This window comes from Aegilops tauschii, chromosome 5, assembly GCF_002575655.3.
Source record: "Aegilops tauschii subsp. strangulata cultivar AL8/78 chromosome 5, Aet v6.0, whole genome shotgun sequence".
Lineage (NCBI taxonomy): Eukaryota > Viridiplantae > Streptophyta > Magnoliopsida > Poales > Poaceae > Aegilops > Aegilops tauschii.
Window position 1 is genome coordinate 533,781,482 of NC_053039.3, and position 20,325 is coordinate 533,801,806.

A 20,325-nucleotide genomic window follows, 5' to 3' on the forward strand; every position below is an offset into this window, starting at 1 on the left:
TCGAGGGTTCTCATGTGTCAACATTGACCGAGAAACAAGTAACCGTGAGGCGACTGAAAATTAGCAGACAAGTATAGCCGTGCAGCCTTTTGGTGGCTGAGATTCATGGAGCGTGTTTTTTGGAAAAAATAATCAAAAACAACATTTCAAAGTTTCGAAAAATTCTGAAAAAAATGCACATTGACATATGGATGCATACTACGTGTGTGAAAATTTTCATAAGAAAATACATTGACACGCGAGCTACACAACACATGACAAATTTGCGATTTTGAAAACATGAAAAGTGCATGTACTGCTGACTAAAAAAACCGAGTAGCGATTTTCACTTTTTGTGTAGCTGGCGTGTCAATCTATTTTCTCACGAAAAATTGCCCACGTGTAGTATACATTCATATGACAATATGATTTTTTTTTCACAATTTTCTGAACCTTTGAAATGCAATTGTTGAATTTTTTAAAACAAACGGGCCTCATGGAGCTCGAGCACCAGACGTGTTGTAGTTGGGAGATCAAAAAATACTTGCCTTGGCGTTGGCGCCCGAGGCCATCATCGTCGGGACCGCTTTATTCCCTCGCACCGCCGTTCCCATGGCATCGCCAGCCGAAACCCTTCCTGCGCATCCAATTCCCCTCTCTTCTTTTCTTTCCCATTAATTTTCCCTAGCTACAAACCCGTCTCATTCCCATCATGAAGCGATCCATTTGATTTGATTGAGACATATGTTCTGAGCTCGATCTGTCGGGCAAATGAGGATCATGGTGCGGACGCTGCGCGGGGACCGGGTGGCGCTGGACGTGGACGGCGCGGCCAAGACCGTGGCGCAGGCCAAGGGCGTGGTCATGGCCCGGGAGCGCGTCCCCGTGGCCATGCAGCGCCTCTTCTTCGCCGGCTGCCACCTCGACGACGACGACCGGACACTCGCCAGCTACGGCGTCCAGCACGACTCCGTCCTCTTCCTCGGCCTCCGCCTCCGCGCCGCCGACACCACCCCGTGCCAGTACGCGCGCGTTGCTCTGCTCTGTCATAAAGAACTTCCTTTCTTTTCCGGCGAGAGATGTTCATCTGACACGATCGATCGATGCGCTCGCGTCGCGCTTCAGGGACCAGATGCATAGGTTGCAGGTGCCGGCCGGATCGATGACCGCGAAGCAAGAAGTTCTGCATCAGCAGCAGGTGCATGTCCATGACCATGGCCCCGAGGGCGCGAACGGCGGCGTCGACGACGAGCCGGAGAAGGCCAAGTCCAGGAAGCTGCCGTCGCGGCGCGTGCTCCGCAAGATCCTCTCGAGGCTGCACGTGGACGCGTGGACGAGGCAGCACGACACCAAGCTGCTGGACCTGCTGCAGCGCCACACGGCGGGACGAGGCGGCGGCGTGGGCGACCTGACCGGCGAGGACTGGTCGGCCATCCGCGCCGAGCTGAACGCGGCCACCGGGTCCGGGTTCCCCGTGGAGGAGCTGCAGCGGCGGGTGGGCGAGTTCCGGCGCGAGGTCGAGGCCGTGGGCCGGATCAAGAGCCACCCGCGGTTCGCCTACGACCCGCGCCGCCGGGTCGTCGTCGCCGAGGAGGCCGACTGGAAGCGCTACACGCTGGTACGTGCCCTGGAATTCTGCATCTGTGGATCGATTGATCCACCGTGAAATGCCTCTTTCTTATCTCCATCTGTTTCAGGAGAACCCCGATGCGGCGGCGTACGAGGGGAGGAGCCCGCGTCTGGCTCTGACCCGAGCAGTTTTCGCCGGAGACGGGCATGGCGGCGCCGGCGCGAAAAGCCGGGAGTCGCGGCCGAGGAGGTACCTGAACAAGTTGCTGCGGAGTTTTGGGCTTCGATGTAAGCTGTAGACAGACCCACCGATCAGTCGATCACAGTTCACACTCTGTACAGCTGGATGAATTGGCTGCGGATTTGAACGATTTGTTTCCGTTGGACATATTTTACCGAAGATGAAAAAAAAAATGAGAAAGGCCATTAGCCAGAGTGTTTTTTTTTTATATTGATGAGCGAAGATTGTAGCTCTGCCGATTTCATTAAGTTACTTTAAAAGGGAAACACGTTTAATATTCACAAACAACTTTACATAAGTGTGCAAATCAAATATCCAAGCTAGAGAAGCCAACATATGGTTGGATGGTTAATCGGGTGGATGAGCCCCCTAACCCATCATGTATTTGTAAATCTCATTAAAAGATAGGGGAGAGGCTAGATGTAAGTCGACAGAAACTAAATTTAGGGTCAGTGGATCGTTTCAACCTTCATATGCAGATCCAACGGTGGAGATGCCTTCTTCTGCCTGCGCTCCTCTCTCCACTATTCCTTTTCTACCTCCGGCCAGCCACACAACCCTGTCCATGACTAGTTCTGTGGTCCCTTCCTAAAGAAATATAAGAGCGTTTAGATCTAAACACTCTTATATTTCTTTAGGGAGGGAGTACTTCAGTCCTTCATCTCTCTCTTTACAGTCTCCTTTCATATGCACTGAAGTTTCTGGAGGCCTGCGCTAAATATGCCCAAGCAATCTCAGACGATGTTGGACAAGCTTTTATTCAATCGGTGCTACCCAACTCTATCCTATATATCATCATTTCAATTGTTGGGCTTTATAAGAAAGTAAAAAATTGTTTATTCCAAGCTTTGGAGAAGGAAAAAACTTCTATATATGCATGATGAAATTAATGTAACCAGTAAATATTTGGACAAGAATATTTGATCAGTGATATTTCAAAAGTTTTCGTTTCTAGACCAGTGGCGGTGAGTATTTGAAAACTTCAGCAAATGTTGTGGCAAACCATAGCTGCCTCAAATGTGATGGTTTTGTAACTTGATGATTACAACAAAACAAAAAAGCATACTCAAATATACCAAATGAATTAGAGATGATGTTGAACAGAATAACTATATTTTTTTTTGCGTGGAATAACTATAATTAACATGTTGTCAATATAAATCCTAGTAAGAGAGGGTAGACTTTTTTTAAATAATGGGTATAACATTGTTTCACAACTACTTATTTGGATACTATAAAATTAGATTGAAAGCTCTGATGGCTGAGGTCCAAAGTACCTCGTCTGAAGTTGTATATTCTTCCCTAGAGGGTATATGATTGCACATAAACGTGAGAATACCATTGCATGGTTAGAATCTTATTTAAAGTAATTGACAGTTACTATGAGAAAGGCAATTATGACAATAGGATTCCAAACATGCATGGTACTCTCTCTGTTTTTATTTACTCTGCATATTAGATTTGATCGAAATCAAACTTTGTAAATTTGACCAAGTTTATAAAAAACAATATAAATATTTACCATAACAAATCTATATGTTGTGAAAGTACATTCGATAATGAATCTAATGTTATTGATTTGTTGTTGTATGTGTTAATATTTTTATTTAAAAACTTTGTCAAAGTATAGGAAGCATAGCTTTGACCAAAGCTAATACGCTGACTAAATAAAAACGGAGGGAGTAACTATTAAATGAGTACCACACACACACAATACAAAGAGCAAGTATAATAGGGTGACGTAAGCAGGCTATAAGGAATATGATAATATATATGTGCTTAGTTGGAGGAAAGAGAAGAGAAAAGAGAAGAGAAGCGGACTCTTGGTTAGTAGCCAGCCGGAACACGAGACCCAAGACATTTTGTGAGGATGTAAGGCGGACCAACTATTAATAAACCAGTACATATTTAAAATTTACTATTATACATGCCGGCTAAGGGGTTGGCTGTAAATGACATGGCAACTTCTTATAGCTGACCGTTGGCTGTATTGATAAATTAGTACATATTTAAAATTTACTATTGTACATGCCGGCTAATTGATTGTGAACATGACCATCGTCAAATGGCCATAGTGCCTGCAGTTGCAAGAAAAATTGGAGGAGGACAATGTTGCAGGGAAATACGCTGTATCAGGTTGTCTCGTCTTATTATGTTGCAGGAAAATTCGGACTAGGACAAGTGTGAAATTTAGAGTGCTATACGTACTGAAAGGAGAGTACGCCTGTGCAAACCAGCAGACACGGAGCAAGAAAAACCTCAATCACGCACGGCACGTTTTATGATTATAATCAACGGAGGAAACAAGCAAACAAAACTCTCATCAGTAGTGCATGAGGGTGACGTTGTACTCGATGATGGCGTCCCCGTTGCCGGTGTTGAGGTAGTGCGTGCGGAGCAGCGCGAAGCCGCGGGCCAGCCGGAAGGCGCCGCGGCCGCCGACGACGGCGAGCTCCCTGCCGTCCCCGTCCGCGACGGGGTTGCGCGAGAAGACCACGAAGGAGCTGCCGTTGTAGTCGTTGAAGGCGAAGTCGATGCCCAGGACGAGGCCCAGCCCGTGCCTGCCCGTGGACGCGTACAGCCCCTGCGCGCTGCCGACGACCCTGGACGTCCGCTCGGGCCCCTCCGTGAGCACGTCGTCGACGACGTAGACGGAGCTGAAGGGCGTGGGGTCGCCGGGCCTGGGCGTGGTGCTGGCGCCGTGCGCCACCGGGACGGCCGTCGGGTCGCTGCCGCTGAGGGTGTCGTGCAGGTAGAAGCGCAGGTTGGTGAGCTTCTCCTTGCCGAACCGGTGGCCGCCGTGGGCGTTGGCGGCGTTGCGCGGGTGGGAAGCGACGACAAGGAGGAGGACGGCGAGCAGGGACAGAGTCCTCATGGTGCTCTCTTCGTTTTCGACTACTGAATCTTGTTTTTCTTTTTTGGTGGAATGGATCCAGCAGGCCTGGTTTGCATGTTTTATAGGCGAAGATGGGCATATCTACAGGACTAAAGAAGGAAACTCTTAAGACTGAAATAATGGTGCACGTTTACACTCCGCTGGCAGCATGACAGCAGTACAAGACTACAAAGAGTCAAAGAGAAGGAAATTACACGACCATAATTTTCAGAATCAAGGCGCCTAAAATGGTGCCATATTGATGGCAATATCTATTGTCCCCAAATAATGACCGGGGATCACTGCAAACCTGTCTAGATTCACTGCTTCATCGGACAAGCCAAGACGAGCGACTCATGCGCAATAGAAATTCAGAACTGAAAACTACCGAATGGTAACAGCTACTACAAGTACAACGTATGGGACACTGAGGGCACAGCATGCAGCAGAGTGTAGAATTACACGTTTCTAAGAAGGAACCAACCATGGGTTACATCCAGAACGCTCGAACCGCAAAGAACTTGTCATATCTGGACACTTTGTAAGAGCAAGCACGTCGGTCCGTGACGCCAATGCCATTGTGCTCGACGCCGACGCGGAACGTGGTCACCACCAGCAGACACTCGTCGCCGTGGGGCAAGCACTCCGTCTGGTCAGTTCCCTCGCGTCGCAGCTGCTCCACGATGCAGTGCTCGCCGCTCTCGGCCATGTGCACGAGGCTGGCGTCAAGGTGCCTCCATCCCGGTTCGTCAAGGAGCATCTTCTCCCCGATGACCTGCGAGTCGGGAGGCCAGTCCTGTTGGCACGACGGGACGCGGCAGGCCACGAGGTGCCCCGTGACTTCGCCTTTCTCGTCCGCGTGGAACCCGATCCACGCGTCAAGCTCGGCGTCGTACACGGCGTGGCCTTTGAACGGCAACGCCGAGCTGCCCCAGTCCGTCCACCCGGCCGTCCTAGTGTCGTAGGATAATGTAGTGTTGACATCGTCGAAGATACACGGCCCCGGCACCGGCGCCATCGATGCCCCCGACAGGAAGACGGTGGTGGCTTCCCGTGGATGGACCGCGTGCGCCTTCACCAGGAGGGGGCCGATCGAGACCCTCTCGCACCACCACCGGCGGCAGGCTATGTGATAGTCGTGGTACGGGTTTTTCAGGACGTCACGGCCGTCGCCACTCGGGATGGACAGCGTCGCCGTCTTCATGTCGTAGACGAAGGTGGTGCCGTCGTGCTTGTCCATCCAGGGGAAGAAACACTTGGCGATTATGCAGCTGCCTTCCGCCGCTATCTCCACGCACTGTCCGGCGTCGATCTGCAGCCGGATGACCGCAGGTAGGGGAAGGCGCCGCGGGGCCGAGGCAGAGGGAGAGCCGACGCCGTCGTCCAGATCGGCGTCAACGTCCATCTTGTAGACGCCGTAGTTTTTCCTGGTGCGATCTTTCTTGTAGTCATCTAGCACCAAGTACAGATGCCGCCTCGTGGTCGCCGCCGCCGCCTGATGTGGATCCCCATTGGTGGCATCCGTGACAAGTCCCCGTGATGATACCAGGTCGCCGAGAACCGCTGTCTGTGTTGCGTCGTGGCGGCGGACAGGTCGGAGGCGGGAGATGAGTGGGTCGGGTCGACGGAGGAACGATCGCCATGCCCGCATCGCGTTGGAAGACCAGGGATATTCGAGTGTTGTGGTGATGCAGGCCACCTTAATAGAGACAAGTGTGTGGATTTGAGCAATGCTGCATGGGCAGAGTGGATTGCATTGTTCGGCTGCCACCACCCCCTTCTTGTTTCACGGGCCTGCTATTTGGGCCATACGTCTATTGGTCCCGTTATCTAGTCGTTATCTTTTTTGTTGGCATGATTTTGGTGGTTCACTTAGGTGGAAGTGGAAGACAGGTGGCATAGATGACACAGGTGCACACCTAGCGCACACACCCACGTCAAACTACCACTACCAGTTAGACACACGTCGCTATACGACCCACACAATCGGAAAGAAAAGCAAATAAACATAGCTGGCATGGCTGCGTGCACCCTATCATCTAATAGACTATCGATTTGTTGCAGTCCGGGACTGAATAGCATTTTATTCATTTATGCCATTGCATTTTTAGCATAAGTGATGTGAAACCATATAGCTAGTGTTGTTCACACATGCCATGGTCTCAAGCTCCATCGCGAGGTATCCATGGAGCAGCATGTCTTCAACTTGGGCTCCATCCAGAAGTACACCCGTGGTGTGAGCCCCTGCCACCATTAGCCATGGAGGAGGAATAACTTCCTGGAGGAAGGGCACTAGGGAGGTAAGCGCCATGGGAGGAGCGAGGAGACACATGAGGCACTGCGAAAGTGGAGGCGTCGAGCGGGAAGAATGTGATGCAAGAAATGGAGGAGGAGCACGCGCAAGGGAAGATCTGCACGGGCATAGGGGGGATTAGGAGAAGATGTTGGATGAGAGGTCACCGGAGAGGAGCGATAATAAGGATCAGAGGTGGAGGAACCGATCGATCTCATTCATCGGTTGATATTTTTGCCTGATAAAGGACACTTTATTTGACCCATAATGACAAATCATAATGAGTTCTAATCAAGCCTTCACATAGTTAGGATGCACACACCCGCTATCAATCTATGGTCCCACGCACACAAAGTGAAGACAAAATACATAGGGTGCATGACAAATACAAAACAAACACATGAAAGTCGTCAAGGTTTGAAATATCAGTCAACCCACATTTCTTCAGGAACAACACAACGACACAACGCATAGTGCTCAATTATTTTCATAGGACCGTACATTTAAAACCAAATTCAAAAAAAATAATTCATAAATCATGCCTAGTCCTAGATATCTAGTTTAAAAACTAGAACTAATTCCTTTCACCAGCATGAATTCAGAGGCCACTCTTCTCCCAAACACAGTAGTTGTTGCCTTTAGCTGCAATCTTGAAACCCGAGGGGATCACGTTTTTGCCAATATTGTATCTTGCCCCGATCTTGGTTATAACCTTGTCCCCAATCTTTGCAACATAGAGATCGCCTTCGGCTTTGAGGATATCCAGTTTGCTACCCGGATGGATCCCGTTCCTTGACCTGACTCTAGCCAGTGCGGTGATCTCCTGCTTCAGCTTCCAGTCGAACACATGGTCGTAGAACTGCGCACGCAAAACCAACTAGTTGTGAGTTCAGATCAAAAACATCATGGGGCACATTTGATGTGAAATGTTATGGTGAAAAAGCTGTGCAGTGGTACTTACGATGCATGGTATGCCCGGGTGTGTGAGGATGTACGCATAGCCCTGCATGACCTTATCCGAGGGGAATGGCCACAACCTCTGCGTCGACCCAGTGTCGTGGTTGTCGATGAACGTGACGGTCTTCTCCGGCATCCACCCAATCAGACCGGGCGCCTTGCCGTCGCTGCCACGCATCCTCCCCAGATCGCCCTGCACGGCCTCCTGGAGAACGCCCTTGGTGGGGAAGTCAAACGCCGTGGCCGGCCCGCCGACGCCCTGCACCCAGTTCGCGAGCAGCTGTCGGTCCCTGTCGTAGAGCTCGCCAACGACGAACGCCGGCTTGCTGTTGTCGACGTAGATCTTGGCCATGGCCGCGGAGTATCCCTTGGCGAAGTCGAGGCGCCATCCGTCGAAGCCGAGGTCGGTTTTGAGCCAGTTGAGCCAGGCGGAGAGCTCCCTCTGCACCCGCGGGTTGAGATGGTCGATGTCGGGCGCGGCGTCGAAGCCACCGCCGGTGTCCCTGTGGCCGCGGCCGTTGGAGTACTTGGTGTCGTCGCCGCAGATCTCGTCGGGGCCCCAGTCGAGGCGGTTGTCGGACGTCCCGCCCTCGAAGATGCAGTAGACGCCGCGGCCGTCCTTCTTGTCGGCGCACCGGTGGTTGATGACGATGTCGGCGACGCACGAGATGTTCTTGCTGCGGAACGCCTGGATCAGCGACTTGAGGTCGGCCCCGCTGCCGTACTTGGAGTTGAGGTTGTAGAGCTGCCCCGGCAGATAGCCCTCCGGCGACACAGACTGCGACGGCGGCGGGAGCCAGACGTGGGTGGCGCCGGTGCTGGCGATGTCCTCCACCTTCCCTTGCATGAACTTGTACCACCCGCCTTGTGTCTTCCACGATTCCCAATTAAACCCCTGGCCAATCAAACACCAAAGCACATTTCATCATATGAAGAATTCTGAGTGCAAATGAAACTTGAAGATGCATGCATTTTCTCACCTGGAAAAGAATTTGAGCCTGTGCTAAGCTGGAGGCGAGACAAAGCACAACAACCAGAAGGCCACAGAGAGTGGCAGACTGCTTGGCCATAGCTTCAGTCTCTGCAGTGCAGCTCGCCTCTGCTTCCTATGAAATTGGGACTCCTGGACCGACGGCTGCTCCTTGGTTGGCAATGCCTGAGCTCGCTTGTATTTATAGGTACTTGGAGCTTGGAGATAACTAGGTACCTCAGTAAAAACTATCAATTCTCCTTAATTTTTCTCCAAAGATATCCGCATGGATAAGGACCGCTGGCTTCTGAGATAAAATGGATAAGGAACTAGAGTTTTGTATATTAATTACTCTCCATGTATATGTGCACCAGACAAGCACTCTGCTCATAGTTTTAAAAACCGGAACCGGCGATTCCTGCGTTTCTTTAAGCCTGGTGGACCGTTTGATTAATTGAACCAGGAAAACCCGGTCGAATCAGACGGTTTTTGAAAAAACAGATGAACCAGGCGGTTCATATAATACCGGACGGTTTGATGTTGATCCTAGAAAAACCCCACGATCGACTTGTTTTTGTGCGTACATGGTGAGGGTAGAGTCGGTAAAGATAAAAAAAAATCTTTTTATAGGGTGGCGCGGCGACCCGACCTCCCCCTCACCGCTCCGGCTCCGCGCGGCAGCAACAACACACTCTTTTTTTTATCATGTATATAAATATAATTAACATGTAGTTATTGGTTGTGATTAGACATTTTTTCTTATTGATTGGTGTATTTGTTGATAATATATATATCCAGTGAAAATGTCTTTTCAATGAAAATCTGAAAATTCGTACGTGAGCCATCAGATCTATAATGGACGTCATGGATCAAAGGTGGGATCCCTGAGCATCCACTTAAATGCGATTAACAAATAACCCCCTATTTCTCGTAATGATTAGCCAAAATCGTTGAGGATTGCCTTACCCAACTGCGACCTAACTCTCCTACGTCCACGGGACGCTGCCGCCGGGAACGCACCACGTCAGAGCTCCGTCTCATCGTCGGTAGGACTCCCGAGGAGCCGAGGCGAGAACACCGCTGCGGGGAAGACGAGGATATCCGCGGCGTCCGAACAGGCAGCTTCACCGACGACGCAGACTGTGTGACAGGGGAGGGGAACTGCGTAGGTGACGCGTATGCCGGCCGCACCGGCCATGGGGATGAAGTAGAGCAGCGACGTGCTACCAGGGCCACCAAGCTGATGCGCCGGGTGACGGTGGGTGTGACCTGCAGGTAGCCGCGTCCATCACAGTGGCATCCGCATGCGTCGACCTCGAGCGGCAACACGGCGGACGCGGGCTGCCCCCATGCTATTTAGTTCTCTGAAGAATTGTACCTCAGTGATCCAATTTCTCTGACGAAATATTAGTGCAGCCTCTGTTCTCTGAAGAATTGTACCTCAGTGATCCAATTTCTCTCACGAAATGTTCAGCGCAGCCTCTGTTCCCTGAAGAATTGTACATGCAAATGCTGAAGCTTGTGCGCTGATATTTGCTAATCTGTTAGTGCTGTGCAACTTCCCTGTAGTTTTTGAGGATTACTGATCGGTGGTGATGAAGAAATTGAAAAATCTGAATACACAACTTCGAATTCCATGCACAGTTTCAGCTTCATAAAATGTTGGCACAAAACCCATAAATTAACATCTTTGTAAAATTTTGCAGAGCTTCAGCTTAATAAAATATTGGCACAATGCCTATTCAGAAATCATGTACTCCCTCCGTCCCATAATACAAGAGCGTTTTTGTCACTACACTAGTGTAAAAAACGCTCTTATATTATGGGACGGAGGGAGTAACACACGAACTTGTAGTTCCAAATAAGCAACAAGCCATGTCAATTGATTACTGTGGTGGTCGTAAACTCTGGAGCTAGTGTTAGGTTAACCTCTACACTACACGGCCAGGGGACATAAGGTTCGCACGGACGAGAATGAGCGCTGACGTTGAGTAAAAGGAAATGTAGGGAGTGCACTTTAAAGTTTTTATTTATACAAAGTCCATATTTTTTATTAACATGCAAATTATGAAGACCACAGTTGCATAATTATTATACGTGCAGCTATAATGTTTCATTCGCTCAGCACAAATCACTTGCTCCCTTTTTAACGGTCGACACAAATCATTTATTTACTGAAAAAAGTGATGCTTCCGTAGATGGAGAAAATGTTTCCATACTTCCATGACGAAAAGAATGCATCTTCACAAATGTCGCCAATCATTTGATAGACAGTGGTCGGAAATAAATCACAACGTACCAAAATTGTTGCTCCCTAAAATTGCGTGATTTTTTTTTCTGCACAAGCAAATAGGTTGTGATCTTCTTCTTTCGTAAAGAAACAAAATGTGTTTCCGTGTTTAGTCAGATACGATCTAGAGATCGTTCGTTAGCCCAAATCCCACAACGCACGCCGCATTCAGCCCTTTAAAATGGCAGCGCACCCCCGATTCGATCACGAGCATGCGCCGTTGGTTTCTCCATCGCCAAAGACAAGGATGATGCCTACCCACGCCGCCGCGCCGGTGAGGGCGTGGGAGATCCCCTCCCACGGCCAACCGGACTTCGCCGACGTGTTCAAGCCCGACGGTGTCCCAGCGGCGGCGACCGCGGTGCACGTGGCCCGCGTCCCGCCGTGAGTCCTGCACCATGTACGTCCCCGCTCCCGACCCGGAGATGTCGTACTTCGCGCGGCGCCACGCGTACGCCTACATCAGCCCGGACACGGCGCCGGCCCGCGGTAACCCGAAGGCGTTCCTCCGCGCCGTCTTCCGCACCCTGGCCCCGGACCTGTCGCAGGACATGGAGCTCCAAACGCCCAGCTGCTTCGGCGACGTGGTGGTGTGCTTCCGCACGCCGGAGGACCGGGAGGCGGCCATGCGCAGGCAGCCGTTCGAGGTGGCCGGCGGCGTGACGGTGAAGCTGGTGCGCGAGGGGGAGACGCCCAACGTCACCTTCACCCCGATGGAGTGCCTCGCCCACGTCGCCCTGCATCGCTACCCGGTCGAGGAGCGGACGGAGGAGGAGATCCGCGGCATCTGCTGCCACTTCGGGGGCGTGCTGGAGGTCGACCGTGCCTGCTTCACGACGCCTGACCTCGCCACCGTCTTCGTCGTCCTTAACATGGAGCACCCTCGAGAGATCCCCCGCGAGCTCCGCATCAGGTACAGCGACGGCTCGCGCTGCGTCGTCCCCGTCGAGATCCTCAGGGTTTGGGACAGGTCCGAGTCCCTTGACGCCAATGGAGAGCACGTGCCTCTCTTCCAGCCACCGCCTGCGGCGGCTTGATTCTAGATACCATGAGTTGGCTGCTATTGTTGCTGCTGCAAGTGGTGCCCGATGGGATTGGCAGCAAGCTAGCAGTATTCACCGAGTCCTTAATAAGAGCAATAGTCGGCTTTATTCTCGTTAATGTTTGTTAGTATGCATAGCTACTATGTCAGTGCGTGATTTCTGAGAACTGCATCACTGTATGATGATGCAGATGGTTACACCGCGAAGTTGATCTTACTTATTATTACTCCCTTCGTCCGAAAATAAATCTTGTTGGTTTAGTATAACTTTGTGACACTTATTTTGAAATTGTGGGAGTACTTCTTATTGTCGCTAGCTGCCTCCCGGGTCGCTCCCAAGTGACTCCGGAGGCACCGCCGCCGCCACCCAACAAGTCAATCCTAGCCACCAAATCCCCCTGCTGCTGGAGGAGGCAGACTCTCGGTGGACTGTGACGGCGGGGCCGTCCTTGCTACTTCCTCTCTCCTCGGATCCAGCCACTTCTCCAACCCCCACACCTCCTCCGCCCATCAACCGCCGGCAGGTCCCAGCGTTGGGATGCTCCAGCGACTCCGCACCGGTGTTTGGAGGCATTCCTTGACCGTGGCGTCAGAGCTGTCTGCTCTGCATACATGCCGGCCTACAACTTCTCCGCTTGTGCATCTTTAGATGCAGCGGTGGATGGTTGGGTGATGCGCGGGACCTCCCTGTGCGGGTCGGTCTCTAGCCAGATTTGGTCCGATTTGGGATCGGGACCTTGGTGCGCGCAGGGCTTCCCGTTGTATGTGGACCATGGCAGCGAGGTGTTGGCCTTCCGTGCAGGCGGTGGCCTGCTAGCCGCGCTATAGTCTTTGCCTTGCGGTGGTGATTCAGATCCGGTAAGCCGTATGGTGATGACTACAAAGTACTGCGGCGACTTCCTACGGCTCCACAACGATGATGGTCATCGAAAGGTTTGGAGGGGTTATCTCTCCTGATTCGGTGGTTGACTTCGATGGTGAGATTTAAATTATATATGACGGCTTGACGCGGAGGGATGGTTGTGCAGCGGCGACGGTCGCATCGCCTGGAATTGCAGAAAAATGGTGACGACAAGACATGAGTGACTTCGATAATGGTGCTACTCGAGCACCCGGTCTTGAGCTCCGCGGTGAAATCCTAGGTCATACCCGAGTGGTTATGCCTCGCAATGGCGACGTTTTTCTTACGTCGTTACCTTCTTGAAGGCATTGCTTCGATCGGCTCAGATTGATCTTCAGGGTGAAAATCTAGATTTCGGCCTTGTGGTTGGATCCGGTGAGGCGGCGCCCGAGTCTCGCTCCCTTCCGGAAGGCGATGCGTTGAAAAACCTCGTTGTTCATGTGGTGTCATGAGATGGTTGTTGCGGATTTGGTCATTATTGTAGTTTGTCGATCGCAAATCTGATCGCCTTGTTTTTTTTCCTTTTTCCTCACCTTCATATAGCTTTGGTTTTAAATGACTTTACATGTTGTTGGCATTTTTTCGCGCCTTTGTGAGTTGGTGTAGGCTGCTGTGTGCATCTTAATTATGCAGAGGCCGGTGTGTGTGCTAATTATGCTATGTATCTTCTTGATGCTTCTTTTTGAGCTAATAAAATCCATCCTTTGTCGAAAAAACTTGCTTAGTGTCACTTCTTCCGGGGCTTAGATTTGTGTTAGAGGCTAAATAAGATTACAATGCTAAAGCAGCATGTTATGTTATGTTATGGAGGCCGTGTGATGAAGTCATGAAACTGCTGCCTTTTTATTTTTTTTGTTTTCTGCAGTACTTCACAATGTAAGAGCATCTTCACCTGATGTCCCGACTTGTCAAAATTTTGGCCTCGTTTGTAATGAAGCGAAAACTTTAGGGTGTTTTGTGTAAAATGTTAGGGTCTTGGCTGTGAGATTTTCTTATTTTGTGAGATGGAAAAATAAAAATTAATTAATTCGCTTTAAAGAAGAAAGAAAGTGAAAAAAACAACCTAAAACCTAAAAAGTGCTCGCGGGCTCTTTAGACAGATCGAGCACACACCCTTCCGAGCCGTCCGATGCGATCAATGGTGTGCGCACCAGCCCACGGGAACCATCTGGTCGGGACGCAGAGCAGCACGAGCGCTCGTCTGTCGCTTACCTGGTCGGGACCCCACGATACATCGGCACGCGTCGAGCGGCGCATAGACGAGCTCTCTTCCCCGCTCCTCTCTCTCTCTCTCTCTCTCGGTTCGCTGAGAGACACAGAAATTCCCCACTCCTCCCCCCCAAATCTCATGGACCAGTTGCGATTAAGGAAGGGCGCGGCCGGCAGGGAACCGCCGCCGTGATTGGGTGGGGTCGTCGAGGACCATGGCGGCGTAGCAGGCCATGTCCGGGCACCGGATCGACAGGCTCTCGGCGTCAGATCTACAAGCACCGGGCGCCATCCCCGTCGGCGGCCCACACGTTGCCGCTCCAGCACCCGCGGCAGTACAAGTGGGCGCGCCCGACAGACCTCATCTCGTCAGGGGCGTCCACGTCCAAGTAGATGTCGCGGGCGAGGGGCGCGTCGTTGACGGCCATAGAGACGACGATGCCGTCTACGGGAAGGCCGACAACGTCGCGGACGTGCAGCTCGTCCGAGCACCACCGCTCCCAGACGCCTTGGGCGCTCCATTTGAAGTGCCGGAGCATGGCGTCGTCTTGGTCTTGGACGACATGAGGTACATAGCGGATCTAATTAATGACTAAACTTAGCGATTCTTCAAAAAAGAATGCTCAACGTGATGCCATATTCATGCGTTTTGCTGCATACACATATGCTTTTCGTTGCTCTGTTGGGAGGGGAAGGGAGAGACTGAATCTGCTCTCCATTTCTTCAGACAAAATTTGCAGTGCAAGCGGGCAAATTGTATCCACCACTTAGGCAATTTTCAGGGAAATACTGGCTTGTGATTGATTCTACAACTGAACTGGACTGCAGTTGCTCTACATCGAGAATTGTTGGGGCCTCCATTGTAGGGTGATTGCTCAGCCCGTGTCAAGGAATTGGATGGATGGATGTTGGCTGAAGTGAATTGGATGGATGTTGGCTGAATTGCTCAGCCCGTGTCAAGGAATCTTCAGACAAAAAGATTGCTCAGCCCGTGTCAACTGAACTGAATTGGATGGATGTTGGCTGCCGGCCGGCTGATGTAGCAGGAAAGGAAAGTTCAAGCCGAGGTTGCACATCATGCAATGCGCCGATGAAGAAGCAACGGATTTTCACTTGTACTCCTAGTATTATGTAAGATTTTTGTGTCCTTTACTTTCAGTGCTAGCTGCTTCAATTGATTTACCATTGTGTTCTTTATGTTTGTTTACAGCTTCCTGTTATCCTCTAGTTCAGCCACTCCTCTGCTTATAGACTATTGTTGTTAGTAATGTTCTTCACCCAATATTCCTGTTTACTAGGTAGTTGCCTGAACATACTACAAGCTTTTCTATAGCAGGCATGATTTGCGAGAGATGGGAAGATGTTGTTTTAAATCCCTTTCAAATTTTCCAGTGTTGGCCAATTTACAGGGTGCGACGATGAGGGATGCACAAACAAGCTGTGGCCAGTGGGAGAGGCAAGGGGACCTGTTCACCGCTGCAAGAGGGATGTCGAAGGAACCAAAAGTGGAAGCTAGCATAGCGACACCATGTTCTTTTGTCTTCAAGAGGTAAATGCCATCTCTTTTTGAAGAACTGAACTATTTTCACCATCGTTTGTTTCTGTGTCATATATGAGATTTTTTTGTGATCGATAATACATGTTTATTTAGAATCTCAATGCCACCTCCTCGCGTCCACTATTGCGGTCAAAGGCAAAGTTGCTAATAAGAATCACTAGTTGTCTGGTATAAGATGCAAGTTGCCTAAACGACGACCACTTGTTGCCTGGGACAAAGAGACATGTTGCTTGGGATGAAAAGCTCCCGACCAGTTAGTTTTTCTGCAGTATAAAGGCAAAGTTGGTTAAATGACAATCAGTCTTTTTTTTTAAATGTCTACTAGTTGAAGAGGGTGTGTGTGGTCCGTTTTTTGGGCAAATCGATGATTTTGAGCGCAGGGGTGGTTTGCGGCCTCGGGATGCGGGGGATGGAATCGTCGGCGATTTTGGGCCGGAAGTTTTTAAAACTTGCCCAACACATGATAGTTAGTTGCTAGAGATGTTGGCGCGAGTTGCCCAAGATCCGCCCCCGAGAGTGTTGGGTATATTTTTTAGCCAAAACTTGCTCAACACATGATGGTTAGTTGCTAGAGATGTTGGCGCGGGTTGCCCAAGAGCTGCTCTCGGGAATGTTGGGTTCTATTTCTGCCCAAAACTTGCCGAACACATGATGGTTAGGTACTAGAGATGTTGTCGCGAGTTGCCCAGAGATCCGCTCCCAAGAGGGCTAGTTTTTTGGGCCCAAAACTTGCCCAACGCATAATAGTTAGTCACTAGAGATGCTGGCGCGAGTTGCCTAGAGATCCACTGCCGGGGGGTGTTGGGTTCTATGTTTTGCCCAAAACTTGCTCAGCGATATTTTTTATACTTTGAGAAACCTATGAGAAACTAAGAGGACACGATGGGGGGGCCCCTCTGGAAAGTGCCAAAACTTGCCTAACTTATTCCGCTACACATGCTTTTGGCGTGAGTTGCTCAAGGATTTTTGTGAAGTGCCTAACTATTGCGTTTGTAGTTGCCTCAAAATGATGCAAACTTGCCCTTTCATGCAAAGTTATTACATATAGTTGCTACACATGCTCTTTCGTGTGAGTTGCTGAAGGAATGTTTGTTAAATGCCTAACTATTGCGTTTGTAGTTGCCTCAAAATGATGCAAACTTGCCCTTTCCTGCAAAGTTATTACATATAGTTGCTACACATGCTCTTTCATGTGAGTTACTGAAGGAATTTTTGTTAACTGCCTAACTATTGTCTTTGTAGTTGCCTCAAAATGATGCAAACTTAATACAGACAATTGCTACACACGGTGCGAGTTGCCCAAGGAATTTTTGTAAACTGCCTAACCATAGCCTTGTATTTGCCTCAAAATGATGCAAACTTTGCATCTCTCTTCTCGCATAGTCTTTTTTCAAACTACCTTTGCATCTCTCTTCTCGCATAGTCTTTTTTCAAACTACCCAAAATGATCAAACAATTTCCCCCTTTTTTCCAAGCAAGTTATTGAATGAGTCAAGCAACTAACATAGGGAACACAGGCAACTGATATAACAACATCATATGTTTTTTTACATTTTTACCCCCAATAGGTGGGTGAAAGCAAGTTAATTGAATGAATTAAGCAACTAACATAATGAACACAGGCAACTAATACATTTTTTTACTCTCCTTTTTCTAGCAGGCCACTTTTACGTGTTGAAGGAACGATGGAAGAAGGCATGCCTTTTGTTGGGACAGATGTGTTTTTCAAGTGTTTTGGGATGGAAAAATTCACCAAAATAAGACTTTTAAGATAGCAATGTGTGTTCTATTCCAGAAACTAAAAGTAGTAGTATCAGCAAATTCATATAACTATTTTTGCTTTTTCTTTGGTCTTATTCTACCAGCAGTAACAAAACTACTACTGTGTGTTTTTATGATTATTTTTTACCTAGTCCTTACAATTTTTCCCTTACTATGTTTGTCTATGACTATTTTTTTGCTTCACCATGGTTTTTCCCTTACTATGTTTCTTTAGAGGAGAAAAGCTACGAAGAAACGTTAGTTTTTTTGTTTCATTCATTTTTTGCAGGACCCACATACAAAAATATCAAAGCCATGGAAGGCCTAGAGCAGCTACTCTCCAGGTAATCTCCATACCATGCACCAGTAGATTACTTGCTTTACTATCTAGAGAGGAACTAATCGTGTGTGATTTTACCGATTTTTTGCACATAGTTGATTACCAGCATTGGACTTGCTTTGAAAACAGCCCACCTAGATGTTGGTGCTTTTAAAAAAGCTAAATTCTATCACCACAGCAATGTACAAACCAAATTAAAATCCATAGTTGCTTCTAGCCCTCTTTTTTCACCCTTAACACATGACCACACATGAATTTGTTTGCTCTTAACAATGTTTTTGCTCAAAACACCCCTAGAACTTGCTTCTGCTTTCTAGAGTTGCTAAATGATTGAACCGGACTTTGCTTAAAAATAGCAGTGCACAAAGCAAATTAAAATTTAGAGATGTGTTTACCCCATTTTTTTTCACCCTCAACACATGAGCACACATGAGAGTTGCTTGTTTTTTACCACTGTGTTTGCTTAAAACAACCATAAAAGTTGCCGCTCCTTCATGTTTTCCAACACACTTTTTTACTAGTCCAAAAGCAAGCCTAAACACACAACAACCAGTACTTGGAAACAAAAGAGAAACGTAAGCAGGCATTCTGTTTTTTCATCCCTTGCCGAGAGTTGCTTGTTGTCAATACATGTTTTGCTTAAAATATGCATTGTAGTTACTCACTTCCTTTTTTGGGTTCTTTTCTTCTCTGCAACAGGTGTAGTGCAAAAAAAAGATACTAGTTGCCCAGGGACCAGGTGCTTTTTTCTCTTCGATGGGTGGTCACACAAGACGATGGGGTGGAAGAAGAAAGAAGAGGGAGAAGAAGAAGGGCGTGGGGACAGCTTGGGAGAGAAGAAGAAAGGAGAGAGGGGGCAATGCTTTTGGTGAAGCGCGTGAAGGGAGGGAGAGAAGCTGGGTGGACGGAGGGACGTGGGAGACGGTGAACCCTTTCCTTTCCAAATCTGGACTGGGGGGGGGGGGGGGGGGACCAAAACATACCTAATATGGGAGGCTGCCAGGGGGCACTAGCGGGCACACGTTTGCCCGCTAGACGCGTCCAAAAAACAATTAATTCACTTTGAAGAAAGAGAGATCAATCATGGGAAAAAGGGTTGGACAACAAGTGCGTGCACGCTTGAGAATTCGTATATACTAGATCGGGTCCGCGCCAAGGCGCGAGGGTGCCGGTCCCAACGGATAATAATAAAGTGAAAAAGAAACATGATAGAAGGAAGACATAGTGATGCTCAATATCGGCAAAAGATTATAGGGTAACATCAAGTTCAGTGTGTTCACAAGACCATAAAAAATAGGCAACACACCTTGATGCAGGGTGCCCGAAGGACATTAGCTGCCATTAAGTTTAGTACAACAGTGCCGGGTGCCAAAGGACATTAGCTGACATTAAGTTTAGTACAACAGCAGGAGCATGAGAGCAAAAGCCTAAGACACAATTCTCAAGGAAGGATATGATTCAGTAAAATGTAAGAATGTCCAATATAGTGGTTCATATCCATAGAGTGGGTCATACGATCATGATGCATGATATAGCAAAAGATATCTTGCGTCAACACATCTTGCCCGCTTGTTCACAGTTTTGCCTCAGCCATGGCCTTCTTGATGTCGTCTTCTCCTGATAGCAGCAAGGCATTAGCAATTAGAAGCCAGGGAGTGAGCATGACTGGAAAAGCAATACATACGATTCCAATTCCTTTTCAGGTAGGATATGGTGCAATATTTACATAGACCATATCCAGATCATAGTAGTGCATAGTTCCTTATAAGTTGTACAAAACAAACAGCAGCACACTACAGAAGATAGGAATGCGCAATGAGACCTTTAGCTAGGTCTGATAGCTTGGTTTTTAAGTTACTTTGAGGCAAAAGACATCTGGTTCTTCACCTCAAAATGATTTGCATGTAGGAATATCAGAATATGATTCTGAAATCATGGCACTTGGCTGGTTAGTATGGTTTGTCATCACATTCAGTTGCTTTCAGAATGGAAAAGGACAACTAATAATTGGAAAGAACCATATATTCTGCCTATGCCATATCAGTGTTTAATTGGTCGGGCCATATATAAACCTTTTACCACGGGGTGTTCCTTTATTCTGCTTCAAGAATAGACATGAATGACATAAATACGTGCATAGCACTGTTAACTAAGAAAGGGAAGATTAAATTTGGGAGTACACAGGCAAGCCAAGTCAGGTACGAAAATAGCAGATAGCAAAGCAATGTGAGAATAGCCGTCGAGTATAGTGGCGTACCTTCCATTCTCAAAGAGTTGATTGGTTTATGACGATGGTTCCAGGAGAAAGCTGCAATAGAAAAAAAATAAGATATTCTTACA

The 20,325-nt window shown here is 48.7% G+C and overlaps 3 protein-coding genes and 1 long non-coding RNA gene across 11 annotated transcripts; 2 read left to right on the forward strand and 2 right to left on the reverse strand.

Annotated features, from left to right (window-relative positions):
• The first annotated feature begins 634 nt into the window (after positions 1 to 634).
• Positions 635 to 2,226, forward strand: LOC109747844 (uncharacterized). Its single transcript, XM_020306888.3, has 3 exons — positions 635 to 1,001; positions 1,105 to 1,597; positions 1,677 to 2,226. Exons 1-3 carry the CDS (start codon positions 751 to 753, stop codon positions 1,845 to 1,847), a joined length of 915 nt encoding a protein of 304 aa, XP_020162477.1. The 5' UTR covers positions 635 to 750; the 3' UTR covers positions 1,848 to 2,226.
• A 1,675-nt stretch (positions 2,227 to 3,901) lies between these two features.
• On the reverse strand, positions 3,902 to 4,703 carry LOC109747843 (dirigent protein 4-like). Its single transcript, XM_020306886.2, has one exon. The coding sequence runs from the start codon at positions 4,662 to 4,664 to the stop codon at positions 4,113 to 4,115; it is 552 nt and encodes a 183-aa protein (XP_020162475.1). The 5' UTR covers positions 4,665 to 4,703; the 3' UTR covers positions 3,902 to 4,112.
• A 2,693-nt stretch (positions 4,704 to 7,396) lies between these two features.
• On the reverse strand, positions 7,397 to 9,107 carry LOC109747838 (alpha-amylase AMY3). Its single transcript, XM_020306878.4, has 3 exons — positions 8,895 to 9,107; positions 7,919 to 8,809; positions 7,397 to 7,816 (listed from the first exon to the last, which is right to left on the reverse strand). The coding sequence occupies exons 1-3, from the start codon at positions 8,982 to 8,984 to the stop codon at positions 7,556 to 7,558; spliced, it is 1,242 nt and encodes a 413-aa protein (XP_020162467.1). The 5' UTR covers positions 8,985 to 9,107; the 3' UTR covers positions 7,397 to 7,555.
• A 5,228-nt stretch (positions 9,108 to 14,335) lies between these two features.
• On the forward strand, positions 14,336 to 19,250 carry LOC109747839 (uncharacterized). Of its 8 annotated transcripts, none has more exons than XR_002229238.4 (5): positions 14,336 to 14,894; positions 15,054 to 15,457; positions 15,736 to 15,875; positions 17,542 to 17,989; positions 18,685 to 19,250. It is a non-coding gene; the product is annotated as an uncharacterized lncRNA (long non-coding RNA). The 8 variants fall into 8 exon arrangements; XR_002229241.4 differs by having other exon boundaries at positions 14,354 to 14,894; positions 15,719 to 15,875; positions 17,545 to 17,989; XR_002229239.4 differs by having other exon boundaries at positions 14,356 to 14,894; positions 17,545 to 17,989.
• The last annotated feature ends 1,075 nt before the right edge of the window (positions 19,251 to 20,325 follow it).

Excerpts from the sequence above, each read along its gene's own strand:
- LOC109747844 (XM_020306888.3), top strand. The coding sequence starts at position 751 with ATGAGGATCATGGTGCGGACGCTGCGCGGGGACCGGGTGGCGCTGGAC. Across the intron at positions 1,002-1,104 it reads GCCGACACCACCCCGTGCCA|GGACCAGATGCATAGGTTGC; the intron begins GTACGCGCGCGT and ends GTCGCGCTTCAG. Across the intron at positions 1,598-1,676 it reads ACTGGAAGCGCTACACGCTG|GAGAACCCCGATGCGGCGGC; the intron begins GTACGTGCCCTG and ends CATCTGTTTCAG.
- LOC109747843 (XM_020306886.2), bottom strand. The coding sequence starts at position 4,664 with ATGAGGACTCTGTCCCTGCTCGCCGTCCTCCTCCTTGTCGTCGCTTCC.
- LOC109747838 (XM_020306878.4), bottom strand. The coding sequence starts at position 8,984 with ATGGCCAAGCAGTCTGCCACTCTCTGTGGCCTTCTGGTTGTTGTGCTT. Across the intron at positions 8,810-8,894 it reads AGGCTCAAATTCTTTTCCAG|GGGTTTAATTGGGAATCGTG; the intron begins GTGAGAAAATGC and ends TTGATTGGCCAG. Across the intron at positions 7,817-7,918 it reads ACCCGGGCATACCATGCATC|TTCTACGACCATGTGTTCGA; the intron begins GTAAGTACCACT and ends TTGCGTGCGCAG.